The sequence below is a fragment of the Bos grunniens genome, chromosome 13 (genome assembly GCF_055505025.1).
Source record: "Bos grunniens cultivar Pamir isolate PY7600 chromosome 13, Bosgru_T2T1.0, whole genome shotgun sequence".
Taxonomy (NCBI): Eukaryota; Metazoa; Chordata; class Mammalia; order Artiodactyla; family Bovidae; genus Bos; species Bos grunniens.
Genome location: NC_141177.1, coordinates 73,434,903 through 73,452,722, shown reverse-complemented (window position 1 = coordinate 73,452,722; position 17,820 = coordinate 73,434,903). Strand labels below are relative to the sequence as shown.

The window sequence follows — 17,820 nt, the reverse complement described above, 5'->3', positions numbered from 1 at the left end:
AAAGCCTAGTGACTCAAAACAGCATTTCCTTTGTTCACAAGTCTGCATTGGGGCAAGTCTCAGTGAGTGAGCCCAGCTCATTTCTTCTCCAGTCGCATCAGCCAGGATGTCGTGAAGGTGGGGACCAGTCATCTGAAGACTTGTTCATGCACACGTCTGACAGTTAGAGCTGGCTTTTGGAAGGGACATTAGGTGGGGTGGTCAGTGGGGACACTGACATGTGCTCAGTATGTGGCCTTGCTTCTTCATAGCATGTTGCCTGATTCTAAGAGTTGGCTTCCCCACAGAGCAAAATTCAGAAGCTATTTAGCTTTAAAACTCACACAGCAGTTTCCCCAGACTCTGTCTAGGAGGAATCAGTTACTAGGACTAGCACATACTTGAGGAGAGGGAATTTCATGAGCAAAGTGTCAAAGAATTTGTAGACATGTTTGAAAACCACCAGCTCCACTCACGTTGACTTAAAAAGTAATCATTCTGTCTCAAGGAAAGTTCTTTCCAACTCACTGTCACTGATAGTCCAGGAAACAGTTTTTGTTTCCTTTGTCTCGTATGTTCTCTTAATCTGTGGAAAGTAACAAAGGGTTAGAAGAATGAGGCATTTTTTGTTGTTGTTCAGAAAAATGTATGGATCATCTCACTAAACTCTTAGGAGATGGGATTTCTTTAACCCTGTGAATCATTTTTCTTTGGAATGCAATTCAAATTAGCAAAAACTGTTTGTAGTTCAGAAAAAGGCTTATTGGATTAGAATCCATATTTAGTCCTTAGAGTCTTATTTTCACAATCTTCTTTTGGGAGGCATTTATTAACTCAGCCCTAGATAACTCAATACAGGATACCTCAAACTTCTTTAAAAACCGTGGGACAAGCTGCGGGAAGGAGTAAGAGACATTCTACTAAGAGGTGACTTGTAGTCATTCTATGGAGGAAAGATAGAAAAGTATTACTGTAGAACAGTAAAAGAGTGTCAAATCAAGTGCAAATGTTTTTAGACTAAGATGATAGTGAAGAATATATTTTGTGACTCTTGGTGGTTTGAACTTCTTTCTTGATTCTTTGAGTTATTCCAGGTCCTACATTCTACAATACAGATACCATCGTATGTATTTGATCCTCGGTTTGAGTTAGGCGGTACTCAGTCCACTTCCCTCAGAACCAAATGGTATTGTTTTCTTCTTGCAGATTGATCATCTTCCAGCAGAGCTAGAAACTGCATGTTCACAACGTCTGCACCTGGATGCAAAAAATCGAGTTCTTCAACAGGAGTTATTATCAATGAAAGGATGGCAGAGGAAATGTGAGCAACTAGAGAAAGAGAACAAGAAGTTGGAGCAAGAGGTAGTGAAACTCAAAACTCATATAGAACTGAATATGGTAGAACACACTCAAGTTGAGCAGTATAAAATCAACTTGAGATTGAAGAAAGAGCAAGACAGGATCTCGTAGAGAAATTAAAAGAAGTCAACCTATTTTTTCAGCTTAATTTGTTGATCTGTCATGTACTTGAATTCACCTCACTGTAAATTACATTTTAGATGTATCAGCTTATATGTTTCCTCTACTTCCCTTAGAGGAGTGTGTTTTGTAGATTTCTGGAAGGAAGGGGGCACTTGTTTCTCCTTGTAAATATTTCAGTTTCCATCACAGTTATCAGTAAATTGATCTTTCAGAATGCTTCTCACTAGAGAATCCTTTTACTTATAAGACCAATTGGTATAAAACAAGACTATGAGGATGAAAAAAAATATGTGGTTTAGAACTGGTACCATCCTCTTGGCATTATTCTTAAGTTGTCTTGTTCAATTTCTAAATTTTCACTTCATCCTCTTAGTCTTTGAATTGTCCAGTTCCTTAAGTACTACTATAACATTGATTCCACATTAATTTTATAATTCAGATTTAATTCATGTCACATTGACGATGATTATTTTAAAGTTCCACTTTTCTTATTTTCACGTTTAAAAGCGCTCTCTGAATTACTGACTCAAAACTAAATGGGACAAATAATTATATTTGTCCCATAATAATTATATTCATAATATAATTATAATAATAATTATATTCAGGTTATAATCATTTAAAATGTATCTTTTAAAATTTGACTTAGATACGAGCAGCATCTCAAGAAAACTTACAGCAGGTCCGAGAGGAGGATATTGCTTCTATAAGAAGTCAGATGGAACTCAGATTTAAAGACTTGGAATCTGAACTCTCCAAGATGAAAACTTTTCAAGATTCTAATAAAGCAGAGTTGGAAAAATATAAGCAACTCTACCTAGAGGAACTAAAAGTTAAAAAGGCATTGGAAAAAAGACTAGACAAGTAAGTCAAAACCCAGAATCACAGAAAATAAACTTTAGTCCATTAACTTCTCTCTGAAGCCTAATTTTTATAGAGCCAGGTTCCTGAGGTTAGTAGGAAGTGAAGGCTAACTGATAGTCACTGCCTGAGGGCACCCTAAGAAAAATGAGTGATAGGGTATCCTTGTAAGTTTCCCTACACTAAGTAAAAGCAGGCTTGTGAAATAGGGGAATTCACACAGGGGTGAAAGGCCGGGTAATTCACAGAGTGGCTGAAGCTAGCATGGTGACCTGACTGAGGGGCGTGTGGAGGCTGGAGAGGGCAGATCCCACCTGCAGTGCCGACTCCAGGTTTCTGAAAGCAGAGCGCCCCTAGGACGCCTTTCATAAGCCAAAGAGCAGACAGCAAAGGAGCAGGCACCCGAGGACGGGCTCTGCTAGTCGATGCCCACACTGAACATGCACAAGGGAAGCGCAGCTGCTCCCGGACAAGGCTCGGGGCTGCGGCGACTTGATGCTGGGATGTGGGGGCGGCTTCTGGAGAAGGAGCTCGGTGGGGCCGGTCTCCCTGCTTGGGAGCGCGATACCTTCACTGTGAAAACATACACTGAACGCTGCTTAGAGCTTTTGCCTTTTTAAATGAAACCAAAAATTCTCTTCAGATTTTTTTTTTATTATGAAATATAGCTGCTGATGTAGGCCCTTGGTAGAAGTGAAGTAACAGAAAATGAACTTTGGAAAAGCAGGGGATACTTGTCATTGTTCCTGGGGCTGTTTTAGCCCTTTTGTCACCCACTGACTTTCTCATCCTCCCTCGAGATTGTGGCTCTAGGTGATTCCTCAGAGCCAAATGCTTAATTTCTCCGAGGTCATGAGAGAAACGTATGTGCAAGGGTGGTGAAAGGAAGCACTTGAATGTGGCTTGGTGGGATGGGGTGTTTCTTCATCCCTGAACTGTTTCCTGGAGGCAAGTGTGTCCCAGAGGCAGCAGGTGTCACTGTGAGGCCACCTCCCTTTCTCTCCTCTCCCAACTGTGACTTGTTACTTGAGGAGCCCCAGACACATGTGTACTTCTTTAGAGCAAGGTTACAGCTATCATTGTTTACAAAAGGTCTGCTCTGTGTTTCCGGCGTTCAAACGGCTTAATGGGACATTCCATTTACTATTTGGCAACTTAACAAATGCAAGTCATTTAGGGAAGCGTGAATGAAATTGGTGTTTTCCACCTTCCCCAGGACTAATGAGAGGCTGGCAGAGACGAGCACCAAACTTGAGGTGGAGAAACAGCAGAACAAGTCTTTACTGAGCACTCTCACCACGAGGCCACTCCTGGAGCGCCCTGGCATTGGAAATTTCAATAATACTCTAATTTTCAATTCAAATCTTTGTCCAAGAGCAAACCTAGAGTCTTCTACCTCAGTTCCACTCACTTCAAATAGCAGCATGATGACTTACTTGCTCAAGGTTAGTTCTAATATCTTTTTTTCCTTGGGTTTCAGATTTCTTATATGATTGATTCTTGGTTTTAATCTGAACTTCTGAGTTGTTTATTTGACTTACGCACACTAAGTAAAAGCCATAATTAATGAACATTTTGATTGTCTTTCCCCTAGATTTCTCGATTTTAGAAATACTTATTAACTTCTTAAATTTCTTGAAAATCTGGATTTAAATTCTACTATAGAAATGAAACCTTATTGCCAAGTAACCGAAAGTGTACTTTGAGATGTTTGACTTACTTTCTAATTGATTTCACTTTGGCGGTGGTTCAGAATCATTTCCGAGCTCTGCTGCACCCACTGCAGTTTTTCTGCCTTTAAGCATAAGTGAATGACTGGCGTCTAAACACTAACCACTTATGGGTGATTTTTTATTTGAACAAATCCTAGATAAATCCTTTTTATGGGTTAAACAAACTTGTAATACTAAATCAAAAGATTAACTTCTAGTTTTAGATTATCATTTTTTGTCATTTTCTTACACAAGAGTACATCTTTAATTACTATTTTACTGACAGAATTTTGATTTAAATTTCTAAAACATATCTTGCCAAGCAGTTGTAGAATGTTTCTAAGTTTGTAGTTAAATCAAATATTTAAAACTTGTAAATGAAGCTCACTTTTGCCTCTGTCTTGACATCACCTGGATGAATGATGACTGAGATAGTAATGACAGGGAGTCTTTAAATTGGAACTAGTTTTCATCGTGTAATCATTGTGATTAAAATATCCAGTCAGTGCACACGGGTTTATGGTTTTGATGCTGTTTTCATGATGTTGGTGATGCAGAGAAAAGTTCAGTTCAGTTCAGTCACTCAGTCGTGTCTGACTCTTTGCTACCTCATGGACTGCAGCACGCCAGGCTTCCCTGTCCATCACCAACTCCCGGAGCTTACTCAGACTCATGTCCATCGAGTCGGTGAGGCCTTCCAATCGTCTCATCCTGTGTCATCCCCTTCTCTCTCCTCCCACCTTCAATCTTTCCCAGCACCAGGGTCTTTTCCAATGCATTGGTTCTTCACATCATGTGGCCAAAGTACTGGAGTTCCAGCTTCAGCATCAGTCCTTCCAGTGAATATTCAGGACTGATTTTCTTTTGGATGCACTGGTTAGATCTCCTTGCAGTCCAAGGGACTCTCAAGAGTCTTCTCCAACACCACAGCTCAAAAGCATTGATTCTTTGGTGCTCAGCTTTCTTTATAGTCCAACTCTCACATCCAGAGAAAAGTAGCCCTTGTTAAGTGCCATCTCAAGCTGTTTTTTCATTTGGCTTCTTGCCATCATAGAAGAGCAGTCTAAGGTTTCTTTGACAGCACTGCGGCTATGTTGGGTCTTAGTTCTTGAGAGCTGTGAACCTGGAGGACATGCTTTAGCTGTGCAGTCACAGCGGGCCTCCGAACACTTCATCCCAAGTCAGACACGCAGGCCTAAGAGGTGGAAGCAAATGCTTGATCCCCGTCCCTGGGGCAGGCTGCCTACTGCAGACCCACGTTCACAGTGCTGTGGGCACATACGTCTTTTCAAAGAAGAGATTCGGAACCAAGCAAGCACTTCTTAGTTTCTTCTCCCAAACTCACCCGTTAGGTAAAACTCCCCACTTCCATGAGGAGACTAGGAGTATAACACCTCCCCTTGAAACTTTAGGCTGAGGAAATGAAGTTCAACTGCAATTTCTGACCAGATTTAGATTATAGTTGAGATTACACCCATACTTTTTTGTATATACTAACTAATGATGAGAGCTTGGATAGAAGTATGCTAGACAGTAAAGAGCGGAGAAGGCAATGGCACCCTACTCCAGTACTCTTGCCTGGAAAATCCCATGGACGGAGGAGCCTGGTAGGCTGCAGTCCATGGGGTCACTAGGAGTCGGACACGACTGAGCGACTTCCCTTTCATTTTTCAGTTTCATGCATTGGAGAAGGAAATGGCAACCCACTCCTGTGTTCTTGCCTGGAGAATCCCAGGGATGGGGGAGCCTGGTGGGCTTCCATCTAAGGGGTCGCACAGAGTCGGCCATGACTGAAGCGACTTAGCAGCAGCAGCAGCAGCAGACAGTAAAGAGAGATCTGTTTTGTGTTTTACATTTTGTCCTAAATAATGCAAAAAGTGGGTAATTCATTTGTTGACGAATTTTAATAAGCCAGGTTTTTATTTACCTGGAGGAAACGAACATCCTTTTAAGGATGAATCTCTTCAGTTTTGGCCTGCTTGATTCAACTAAAGATTTTCTCCTTCAAGTTCCCTGTCCTGTGTTTAAGAAACTGTTATGCTGTGTAAATTAACTATATTGACTGCTACAAATAGGAGTTCGATAAAAATTTATTCTTGTTCATGCCTTTAAGACATATAATTTAGTTCAAAAGCTACTATGTCATGTCATGCCAGAAGCATTATTGAACTATATAATAAGGTTTTACATATTCATTTTCTCTATGATTTAGTTAGAATTTATGTGTTTTTTTCTTAATATGAGGAAGTAGCTGGCATAAGACTCTGGACTCAGTAAGAAGGCCATTGGCTTTGTTACTACTTTTGTAGAATTAGGAACTTTGACTAAATCAATGACTCTCATACCTTAAAAAAATGTTTTTTTCAAAATAGATAACCTTTCTTTAAAACAAAACAAAACAAAAACTGTTGCATGGAACTGTGTTATATAAAACGGAGACAAGTATAGAGCCCTTTAGATAAGGAGCGTTCAGAGACCCTGGCAGCTGTGACTTCTGTTTCTCAACCCTGCAGTGACCCCTGTGGGACCTTCTCCCTCTATGAGACGCAGTTCGGAAGCTAGCACCTATGAGAGAATTCTTCTCACTAAACATCTTCAGAATTAAATCTCGCTGGTACATTGTTTTCTTGTGTATAATCTTCTCACCTTTCTATGTTTTCCTTAAATGGAAAAGTTTAAAGAAAATTGCAGATGTGTTCTCCTTGTTAACATTCAACTTCAAAGTCCTTCCTCCATTTGAACATTACCCTCACCTAGAAATCAAAATAAAGGTCTCAGAAGTACATATTTAGGGCAAGAGCTGTTGGAGAAGAAGATAGTAATCTCGTGAATTGTTCCTAGGATTATGGGTCATTCTGTAACCTCTGAAATTTTGTGTACTCCATAGACTGACATTTATTGTACTTTTATCAAATTAATCTAAATAGCATGCCATATATATGTTCTCTGTTAGCTAAAAGCAGAGTAAGTAGGAATTCATTTTCTTTTATTTATGTGATTATTTTTCTTCTACGTAATCTTCAAGTTAGGTCTAGTCTCTAAAAGTGTTATTTAAATGTCACATGTAGTAAGTTGTGTATCATTTCTATGATAATATCTCTTGTTTAACTTAAGCATAAATAATATTTGACTTATTTCAGACACGGTGGAAGTTGGAAAAGAGTATAACTAGAGAACTAGAAGAAGGTATGTTGCCAAAACATATGAATTAAATTTAGACACTGATTTCTGAAATACTGTAAAGAGTAAGTGGCGTCTCTTTTCACTGTTTGTATAACAAATGCTATGTTGTATACTTTTTCTTATACATAGCTAATGGGAAATGTGAACACATGAGCAATCATAGTGAAAAATATCCTTATTCCTTATTTATTTATTATGTTCCATAGCTTTAAAAAAATCTGAAAAGGTCTATGTATTTCTTTTCCCTTCTGCGTATATTCTTCCTCTACTTCTGCCACCCCTGTGGAACTGTCAGCCTCCACGCTGACACTATTCTCAGAAAACACGGAGTCCATCAATGTCTCAAGTGTCTGGTAGTGGTTAAGGCTAGGAAACCCAGACTTGAGCAATCACGTTTGTGTAGCTGTCACTGGGGGGTGACTTTAAAATTTCCCTGTCATTCCCTTTCTCACTGGTTTATCTTTTGCTCTCAGGAAAGACTCCAAACACCCACATCAATTTGGGTCCTGCCAAACTAGTCGGCCTTATCTCCTTACCACCCTCCTCTGCCCCTCAACTCTGCATCTAACCAGACTGTGTAGGAGCCCACAGGTGTGCTTCCTCACCTCCGGTCTTGTACGTGCTTCTCCCCTCCATCTCCTGTACTTTTTCCTGTCCTTCAGGTAGCTACTTCCATAGCACCTCCACCAAAAAGCTGGCAGTACTGACACAAAGCTGGCTGTCCCTTCTGCGTGTTCCTTGTGCCATCTTTTGTATCTGTCTCAGTATTTATGACTCTGTATGGAAATTGCCTGTTCATCTATTTTTCCACTTTATAGCGTATTGTTTTCAGGGTGCACTGGGTCACCTTCATCTTTTACTTCCAGTGCTTGTCACAGCACCCTTGTGCAGTTACTGAGTAAATGAATGAAGAATGAGAAAACCAGAAGCTCTGATACTCAGCCACACATTCAACCATGGGCAGATAATGCAGTTATCTTGTATTTTGTGTCATGTCATATATAGATATGTTTCATTCTTCAGAACACTAGGAAAGGTCTCAGGTGATTTTTTTGTTTCGTTTTAGCTAATACTTTGTGAATTCAAGTATTTTAGATAAAGAATATAATTCTCTCTCTTTCCAGGTGCTGCTGAATTTGAATCTGAATTCTCTAGATTGTCCTCTCTATGCGGATCAAATCTGTATCGGGACTACCCTGTGAAAACATCAAAATAATATATACAGATTTTGAAGAAAAAAATATATGATTTGAAACTCAATAGTAAAAATTTCCCTACTGGATTCTTTCCATGAGATTTTAGTTGTTTCCCATTAAACATGATGAGAAAATGTTTATTAAAGGAAAATATTTTTGTATTATGCGTGTATCATAAAAACTGATATGGCATTTTAAGCCATGTTTCTCTGCATCTAACTTACTTTTAAGCAGAAACATCAGCACTGTTGAGTTTTCCACGTTCAAAGTGAAAGTGTTAGTCACTCAGTCGTGTCCGACTCTTTGTGAGCCCATGGATAGCCCACCAGGCTCCTATGTCCCTGGAATTCTCCAGGCAAGAATAATGGATTGGGAGCCATTCCCTTCTCCAGGGGATCTTCCAGACCCTGGGATCAACCGGAGTCCCCTGCGTTGCAGTTGGATTGTTTACCATAAGAGCCACCAGAGACGCCCTTACAGACTCAGACTGAGCCCTGATACCAGCCGTTTAAATAGCAACAAAAAACCAAACTTGTCATTACTACTTAGTGGTGTTGATCGATAGCTTTTTTGTACTTTCCCGTTTTTATCACTATACATAGACCTAAAGATATAGCTACTGCTGTTATGGCTACTGTCAATGTTTTGAGGTATTATAACTGTTAATAGTAGCATAAAACTTACTATATGTAACTTTGAACACTGATTCATAGATCTTTCCTCATGGGAAATAAGATTTGCCTGAGTTTTTGCCTTTTAAATGAGTTAACTTGTCCTAATTTTTATTTTTAATCAGAGGATAATCACTTTACAATATTGTTATGGTTTCTGCCATACATCAACCTGAATCAGCCATAGATATACATATGAACCCTCCTTCCTGAACCACCCTCCCATCTCCTCCTGATTCCAGCCCTCTAGTTTGTCACAAATCACCAGCTTTGGGTTCTCTGCATCATACAGCAAATTCCAAAAAAAAACACATGTACCCCAGTGTTCATTACAGTTATGTCCATAGCTTTAAAAAAAAGTCTATGGATTTCTTTCATTCTTTTCATTCTGTGTATTTTCTAGCATTAACAATCGGAGAAGGCAATGGCACCCCACTCCAGTACTCTTGCCTGGAAAATCCATGGACAGAGGAGCCTGGTAGGCTGCAGTCCATGGGGTCGATAAGAGTCGTGAACGACTGAGCGACTTCACTTTCACTTTTCACTTTCATGCATTGGAGAAGGAAATGGCAACCCACTCCAGTGTTCTTGCCTGGAGAATCCCAGGGACGGGGGAGCCTGGTGGGCTGCCATCTCTGGGGTCACACAGAGTCAGACACGACTGAAGCGACTTAGCAGCAGCAGCAGCAGCATTTACAATAGCTAGGGCATGGAAGCAACCTAAATGTCCATCAACAGATGAATGGATAAAGAAGTTGTATATTATTCAGCTCTAAAAAGGAATGCATTTGAATCCATTTTAATTGACTTTTGATTTACTTTTGGAAAGAGTCTTAAAATTAGAGAAAAGTTCCCCATAGATAAATAAGATTTGCCGAAGACTTTTCACCTTTTCTTTACCTATCAACCTACCTATTGTTGTTTGATTTTTGGAAAAAGTCTTAAAATTAGGGAAAAGTTCCAAGCACCAGACATTTTCACAAAACTGCCCTATCTCCCATATCTCCTAAAGTACCATTTATCTTTCCAAAATGTTATTTGTTCTCCCATAAGTGCCCCTCCCCGCCAAGTCACCTGTTTTTCGGAAGATGCCTTTATCTCCTACTCCCTGTCATTTATTAAGTAGTATATCAACTCCCAGTTGTAGCCTCCCCTTCAAGTCACATTTCTGTGTGAAGCTTTGCATGTTGTTGTTATAGTCCACTCGATCAGTTGTGTCCAACTCTTTGTGACCTCATGGACTGCAACACGCCAGGATTCCCTGTCTGTCACCATCTCCCAGAGTTTGCTCATATTCATGTCCATTGAGTCGAAGATGCCATCTAACCATCTCATTCTTTGTCGCCCACTTTTCCTCCGGCCCTCAATCTTTCCCAGCATCAGAGTCTTTTCCAATAAGTTGGCTCTTTACATCAGGTGGCCAAAGTATTGGAGCTTTAGCATCAGTCCTTCCAATGAACATATTCAGGGTTGGTTTCTTTTAAGATGGACTGGTTTGTTCTCCTTGCTGTCCAAGGGACTCTCAAGAGTCTTCTCCAGCACCACAGTTTGAAAGCATGAATTCTTCGGTGCTCAGCCTTATGGTCCAAATGTCACATGTGTACATGACTGCTAGAAAGCCGTTAAGTGTTTTTTCTCATGGTTATCTGCTTTTAACAATTTAATTTGCAGATTCCCAAACACTGAACCTAAGCGGGTGGAGGAAGTGTTTTCCTCCACAATTCCAAGAGCTGACAAGTTACTAATGCTCACTTAATCCTGATCCCCTTTTCCTTCTGTCCTCTCAGTGTCTGACTGGGCAGAACTCCAGTTTCATGTGAGACTGCTGAGCCTTCTCCCGCCTCACTCCACGCGTCTCAGTGCTGCACTGCCCAGTGACCCTGCCACTTTATTTCATTAATTTGTATCTTCTGATGATGATTTCAGATCTTCTTTCTATAAATTTCTCACCCTGCTGTTCCCCTCACTCGCCCCAGACAATCTTGGGTCCCACAACAAACTTCTTGAAAGGTTTGCCTGTATCTCTAGCAGCTCTAGACTGTCATCCCTCTCTTTCCCTCAAAACTGTTCCCAAGCCACTGATGACTTCCACGTCGCTGAATCAAAGCCACACCTTTCCAGTCCTTGTTTGTCTGAATTTCTCCTTCCTCTTGGCGTTCACTGTCACTCACTTCTTTGAGACACTCTCTTTTGGCTGGGCTTTCAGTATTCATTCCTTTTATCCTGAAGGCAGGAACAGGTTATTGCTATCAGAGACACAGTTCTTACTAAATATCTCACAGGAAACATCCAGGTGTTGCCCCCTTGCCCAGGACTGCACCTGGGGCCGTGTGCTGAGAGCAGGTCAGGTGTTCCACACCAGCAGGTGCAAGACGGCAGGAAACCTTGTCCCTGCTGCTGAGAAGGGCCTTCTCCTCTCCTGGGAAGGAGCTCCTCCTTACTCTGGCCTTTGATATGTAAGTAAAGCTGTTACCCACCTGAAAAGGGTCATCTGCCAAGTGTCGCTCTGCCAATGGAATTAGTTGTGTTGAGGCACAAAGGAACTGAAAGGTGGGCACCCCGCTGTGCAGCCCAGGCTCTCCAATAGGCCGTGGGCGGGGCTGCTCCACAGGGCTCTGGTCAGCAGGGCAGGGGTGGAGTTGGAGGTCTCTGGGAGCAGAGACAGGCGCAGCTGCTCCAGGTAATGGGGCTCACAGGGCTCGCTGCCATCTTGCATTAAGGTGTCCTCTGCAGCGTCTATGCACACGGCCCCCCTACCCCAAGCAGAAGCCACGTCCAAGCAGGTTCACACCAGGAACTGCGGTTTGAAAGGCTGGGAGCAAGGCCTCTGCAGGCATCACCCTGTGAGCAAGAGAAACCACACTAAGCACAAGGGAAAGGAGGTTAGTATTTTTCTTCCTAAGTTGGTTGTCTTTTTTTTTTTTTTTTTTAGTCTGGTAACTGTTCATAGGCTTTGCTGGTAACAAAATCTCTCAAGGAGCCAGATCTTGGCCTCATCCCTCCTTGAAATATAAATTCTCAATGAGACGGAGCACTTTCGGGGGACCTACCCTGAGCTATAATATTTAGTCTCCTTGGGGAGATGAGACTATGAATCCTTAGGTTGCAGCAATTAATTAGATGACTGGCTGGAGGTGTGAGAGACAAAGAGCCTCTGAGAAACCCCAGGGAAGTTTATTTTCCCACAGTTTCCCACCTTGTTCCTAGAAGAGTTTTAGGCCACAATTCAGCCACTGTAACCAGTCCAAGGAAACTTGAAGTTGATAGGCACCAAATCCTTTTGGCTTGTCTTAGGCAACATTTAATCAGCAAGACCCTTACCTAGCAAAAGAAATTGGTCTCAGCCGAAGTCCCCCAAGACTTAGATTCAGGCATTTAAGCAAGTCCCCCCCAAACTTTTGGGACTATTTTGGGAAGCAGGTGGCTTCCTCCTTGGGTTTCCATATTAACCTTTTCTACCTGATCCAGGGTATTGTAGGGAAGCAAAATTTGTCACCCCAAAATGTGTCTCTTTGTCAAGAGGATGACGTTAGGCAGAGTACTTTTAAGAAAGAAGAGACTCAAAGTCTTTCTTTTGACTACCTTCTTAACTGTTGAATAGTTTAGATAAAGGGGCTGGCCCAGGAAGAGAGCTACCAGAGATACCAAGAAAAAAATGTGGGCCAGGTGTGGTCAGGGGAACTCCAAATATTTACAGAGAGTTCCAAACACTTGCTTTTCCATCTCCGTGTGAATCACCTTCCTCCACTTTGTATTCCTAAACCACTACCCACAACATCCTCCTTTGTCTCTAGCTGAAGATGGCATTTAAGGTGAGGGTTTCAACCATTCTGATGAGTTACTCAGGTTTTCTGGGACTCACCCATATGTACAGAAGTATACATGTTGTTAACTTCTTGTTTGCTTTTCTTCCTGTTAATCTGTCTCATGTTAAGTTGATTCTCAATCCACCAGATGAATCTAGAAGGGTAAAGTTTTTCCTCTCCTCAACAGCACACACCTGAGTACAGGGAGCTACGCTAACTTACAACTGGCATAGGCTTTGCCTCGTCTGCAAGGAAGAGATCTGGCAAACTGTGATCCATACAGCAGCACCAGCCAGTGAGCTGATGCTCACCTGAAGGCCTTAGACATAGGTAGGGTCATTGTGTTACCCAGCTGCATCGCTTCCCGCCGGATAGGCTGATAAATCAGGAGATGAGTTGTTGGGGCAAGCAATAGCAACTTTGTTTGGAAAGCTGGTAGATCAAGGTAAAATGGTGGACTCATGTCCCCAAGATCCATCTTGGCTGAGTTAGAATTCAGGCTTGTTTTACACTAAAAGGAGAAAGAGTAAAGCCAAACCCTTCCTGGTTCCCATCAGCCTCTGAAGGGGTTGTGTTAATTCCCTTCCTGCAGTCATTGACAGCTGGGCTTGGTCAGGATGTTTCCTTGGAGCTAAATACAGGTATTTTATCTTAATGCTCATTATGTGGGAAGCAGGGCTCCCAGTGCTGAGCCACTATGTATAATTTAAGCTTACGGACAACATCCTTTTAGTGCTGCACTTGTAATAGAATACAAAAGGGTCTTCCCTATTATGGTTGTTCACTTCAGCAGAAGTCAGAGACAGATTTCATAGTGCCATTCGTTGAATAAAAATCATGCAGTCAGTAATTCTCCCTAATTTGAGCAAACTCCATGAGATAGTGATGGACAGGAAAGCCTGGTGTGCTACAGTCCATGGGGTTGCAAAGAGGTGGACATGACTTAGTGACTGAATGACAACAATGCTCCCTAAAGAGCTCTCTGAAACAGAGCTGGGAGGCCATTAAGGAGTGTGGCATATGCACGTTTCAGCCTAGAGGCAACCTGAGCTTCAGATCATTTCTTTTCCATTTTGAAGTCCTTCAGAACATCTGCCAGAAATTCAAGCTACTTCTTGGACCACGCCTGCCCTGTATACCTTGTGCTTCTGGGAGGCCAAATATTTCCTGACTCGCATGAGGGTCAGTCACAGTTCTCATCAGGCAGTTTTTGACAACCTGTGGCTTTTTGTCCTCATAAGCCCTCGCCTCTCTTTCTCAGAAGACTTTCAGTTTAACCTGAATCTCTCTTTCTTGAATTGTACTTTTTTCCCTTTCAGTTACAGATTTAAATACTAATCATATCTGAAATATATCTTCACAAAAACATCTAAACTGATATTTGACCAAACAGCTGGGATCATAAGCTAACCAAATCGACACATAAATGAACCCTCACACTAGACAGTTGCTTTAACTATCAGTTTTAAGGAGAATATTGAAATCGCCTAGTATTTCTCCAGTTCCTGGCTAGGTTTTATGGAGAACCTAGAACACAACCTATACGTTGCCTCCTGTCCTCCTGCAGGAGTTGGGTAGATTTTGTTACCCAACCAAACCTGAGTCCATTTGCCCAATGCACAGTCAGACCAATCTGCTGACACCAGATGTGATGAAGGAAATTGTGGTGTTTATTCCAAGGTGCCCATTGCGAGGCCAGGCAAGAACAGAGGGCTCCTTCTCCAAAGACACAAACTCTCTGATGGCTTCCAGGGAAGGGTTTTATTGTTGCTGTTGATGTTGTTTTTAACGTCAGGAGTTTATTGTTAAAGCAAAGCAAGCTTCAAAATGTTGCACAGCGTATTTCCGGTAGGGAGAAATAGCTAGATATAGACACACACAAACTCACACACAGGAGTAGGTATACAGATAGCAGTGTAGAAATATATGTCCCCACGTTTTATATTAAACTGTTAATGTTTTCTTTCCAAGGAGGGTAGGCTGGTTTATGAGAGAATTAACAAAATCTTAAACCTTTCCCGATAGTTAGAATATTTTCAAAAAAATAAATGCACTTCTTGGTAAAGTAGAATGAAGAAAAATATGTGACTTAGGTTTGCTAAGGACAAAACCCATTTTTTCAAAAAACTTATTTTATATTGGAGCAGAGCCGATGAAGAAAAGGGTGATAGTTTCAGGGGCACAGACAGTGACTCCACCATATATATACATGTATCTATTCTCCCCCAAATTCAGGGAAGGGTTCTGAAATGCAACGTTTGGGGTCTGGATGTGAGGTGCTGATGGCTGGTGTACCTCTTTCTGGATTGGTTGGTGGTAGCTAACTGGGTGGTTTCAGGAATCAGTATCATCAGCCATGACTGAGTTTCAACTGGTCTGGGGTAAGCATAGGTGTAGACAGCATGCAGTTAACTTCTTCCACTTGGGGCCGGTGTCAGTATCTGCAGAAGAACTCATGGATATGGCTCCGAAAGTTCTCTGCAGCTCTTGAGGAAGAGTTAAAGGTCCTTGAGTTTGTTTGAAGGTTTAACTATTGTTATTTTGTCTTGCTCAACTGTTTTCATTTGTCTCAGCATCTTCTCACTTCTCTAATTACGTTTGCTCTTTGGGACTCTGGCAAAGCCTTGGAGGCTAAAGCTTTTCTACAAACTAGTGGGAGGGTATATGGGGAGGTCCCCACAGGGTCCAACTCCATTCTCATTAGTTCTTCTTTTTAGTGTGTCCCCCTTTATTTTTAATAGATTCAAGAGGCAGAGGGAAGATTCCTAGTTAGGAGCTTTTCTTTCGTAACTCGCCTAGGCTGAGAAGTCTACAAAAATCTCTCTTCTAAAGGGGGAGGGACAAATTAGGAGTATGGCATTAACAGATTCAAACTACTAGGTATAAAATGATAAGCAATGAGGCTATACTGTATAGTACAGGGAGTTATAGCCATATCTTGTAATAAACTGTATTGGAGTAAAATCTGCAAAAATACTGAATCACTATGCTGGAGAACTGACACTAACACAATATTTTAAACCAACTATAGTTCAATTTTAAAACTTAAAAAACCCATAATTTACATATTGAAAAAAATTTATTTCTTGAAATAATCTGTGTGTCATATTCCCCCATCTCAGATATTCAATGCGTATCATGTCCTTCAAAAGTCGCACAACCAAAACCAACCAATTTCAGAGTCTAGTCTCTGTGCTGGATCTTAGAGATGCAAAAACAAACAAAATGTGGCTTTTCCTTTCTTGTTGGTTGTTACTGGTTGTCACTGGGCCATGATCTTAGTTTTTTGAATGTTGAACTTTAAGTCAACTTTTTCACTCTCCTCTTTCACTTTCATCAACAGGCTCGTTAGTTCTTCACTTTCTGCCATAAGGGTGGTGTCATCTGCGTATCTGAGGTTACTGATATTTCTCACTGCAATCCGGATTCCAACGTGTGCTTCCTCCAGTCTGGCATTTTGCATGATGTACTCTGCATATAAGTTCAATAAGTAGGGTGACAATATACAGCCTTGATGGACTCCTTTCCCAATTTGGAACATTGAGGTGCTTGCATCTTTTTGAAGTCTGGTTTTCTCTGGATATATGCCCAGGAGTGGGATTGCTGAATCATATGGCAAGTCTATATTTAGTTTTTAAAGAAATTTCCATAGAGTTCTCCACAGTGGGTGTACCCTAGTTACATTCCATAAGCTGTGTAGGAGGGTTCCCTTTTCTCCACACTCTCTCCAGCATTTATTATTTGTAGGTTTTTTGATGGTGGCTATTCTGATTGGTGTGAAATGATACCTCATTGTAGTATTTCTGCATTTCTCTAATTATTAGTGATGTGGAGCACCCTTTATGAGCATCCTTTCATTCCTTTTTGATCATCTGTCAGTATTCTATAGAGAAAAGTCCACCTAGATCTTACATTCATTTATTGATTGGGTTGTTTGTATTTTGATATTTAGCTCCTTGAGCTGTTTGAATATTTTGGAGATTAATCCTTTGTCATTTGCATCATTTCAGAATATTGTCCCCCCTTCTGTGGGTTTTCTTCTGTCTTGTTTATGATTACCTGTGCTGTGCAGAAGCAAAGTTTAATTGGATCCCATTGGCTTATTTTTGTTTTTATTTTCATTATTCTAAGGTGAGTGAAAAAACATACTGCTGTGATTTATGTCAGAGAGTACTCTGCCTATGTTTTCCTCTAAGAGTTTTGTGGGGTCTGTTCTTATATTTCAGCTCAGTTCAGTTCTGTTCAGTCGCTCAGTCGTGTCTGACTCTTTGCGACCCGATGAATCCCAGCACGCCAGGCCTCCCTGTCCATCCCCAACTCCCGGAGTTCACTCAAACTCATGTCCATCGAGTCCATGATGCCATCCAGCCATCTCATCCTCTGTCGTCCCCTTCTCCTCCTGCCCCCAATCCATCTCAGCATCAGAGTCTTTTCCAATGAGTCAACTCTTCGCATGAGGTGGCCAAAGTACTGGAGTTTCAGCTTTAGCATCATTCCTTCCAAAGAAATCCCAGGGCTGATCTCCTTTAGAATGGACTGGTTGGATCTCCTTGCAGTCCAAGGGACTCTCAAGAGTCTTCTCCAACACCACAGTTCAAAAGCATCAATTCTTTGGCACTCAGCCTTCTTCACAGTCCAACTCTCACATCCATACATGACCACTGGAAAAACGATAGCCTTGACTATATGGACCTTTGTTGGCAAAGTGAAGTCTCTGCTTTTGAATATGCTATCTAGGTTGGTCATAACTTTTCTTCCAAGAAGTAAGCATCTTTTAATTTCATGGGTGCAGTCACCATCTGCAGTGATTTTGGAGCCCCCAAAAATAAAGTCTGGCACTGTTTCTGCATCTCTTTGGCATGAAGTGATGGGACCAGATGCCATGATCTTCGTTTTCTGAATGTTGAGCTTTAAGCCAACTTTTTCACTC

General features: G+C 41.4%; 2 protein-coding genes across 13 annotated transcripts in view; one reads left to right on the top strand and one right to left on the bottom strand.

The window, feature by feature from the left end:
- Nucleotides 1–8,551, top strand: part of LOC147361244 (ankyrin repeat domain-containing protein 26-like) — a 77,162-nt gene extending 68,611 nt beyond the window's left edge. For 9 of the 12 annotated variants that reach the window (XR_015139957.1, XR_015139954.1, XR_015139948.1 and 6 more), the window contains 5 exons: nucleotides 1,186–1,341; nucleotides 2,111–2,325; nucleotides 3,539–3,767; nucleotides 7,175–7,220; nucleotides 8,342–8,551. Coding sequence is in view for 2 of the 12 variants with exons in the window: in XM_086334973.1 (XP_086191099.1) it covers nucleotides 1,186–1,341; nucleotides 2,111–2,325; nucleotides 3,539–3,767; nucleotides 7,175–7,220; nucleotides 8,342–8,433 (738 nt within the window). In the remaining 10 variants the exon portion in view is untranslated. Of the gene's footprint in view, nucleotides 1–1,185; nucleotides 1,342–2,110; nucleotides 2,326–3,538; nucleotides 3,768–6,547; nucleotides 6,649–7,174; nucleotides 7,221–8,341 lie in introns of those variants that run through there. The other 3 variants (XR_015139947.1, XR_015139950.1, XR_015139953.1) reach the window with 2 other exon arrangements.
- A 1,309-nt stretch (nucleotides 8,552–9,860) lies between these two features.
- The window catches only part of LOC147361243 (uncharacterized), a 29,509-nt gene continuing 21,549 nt past the window's right edge, over nucleotides 9,861–17,820 (bottom strand). Inside the window, exon 4 of the mRNA XM_086335212.1 lies at nucleotides 9,861–11,925. The gene's annotated coding sequence lies outside the window, so the exon portion shown is untranslated. The remainder of the gene's footprint in view (nucleotides 11,926–17,820) is intronic.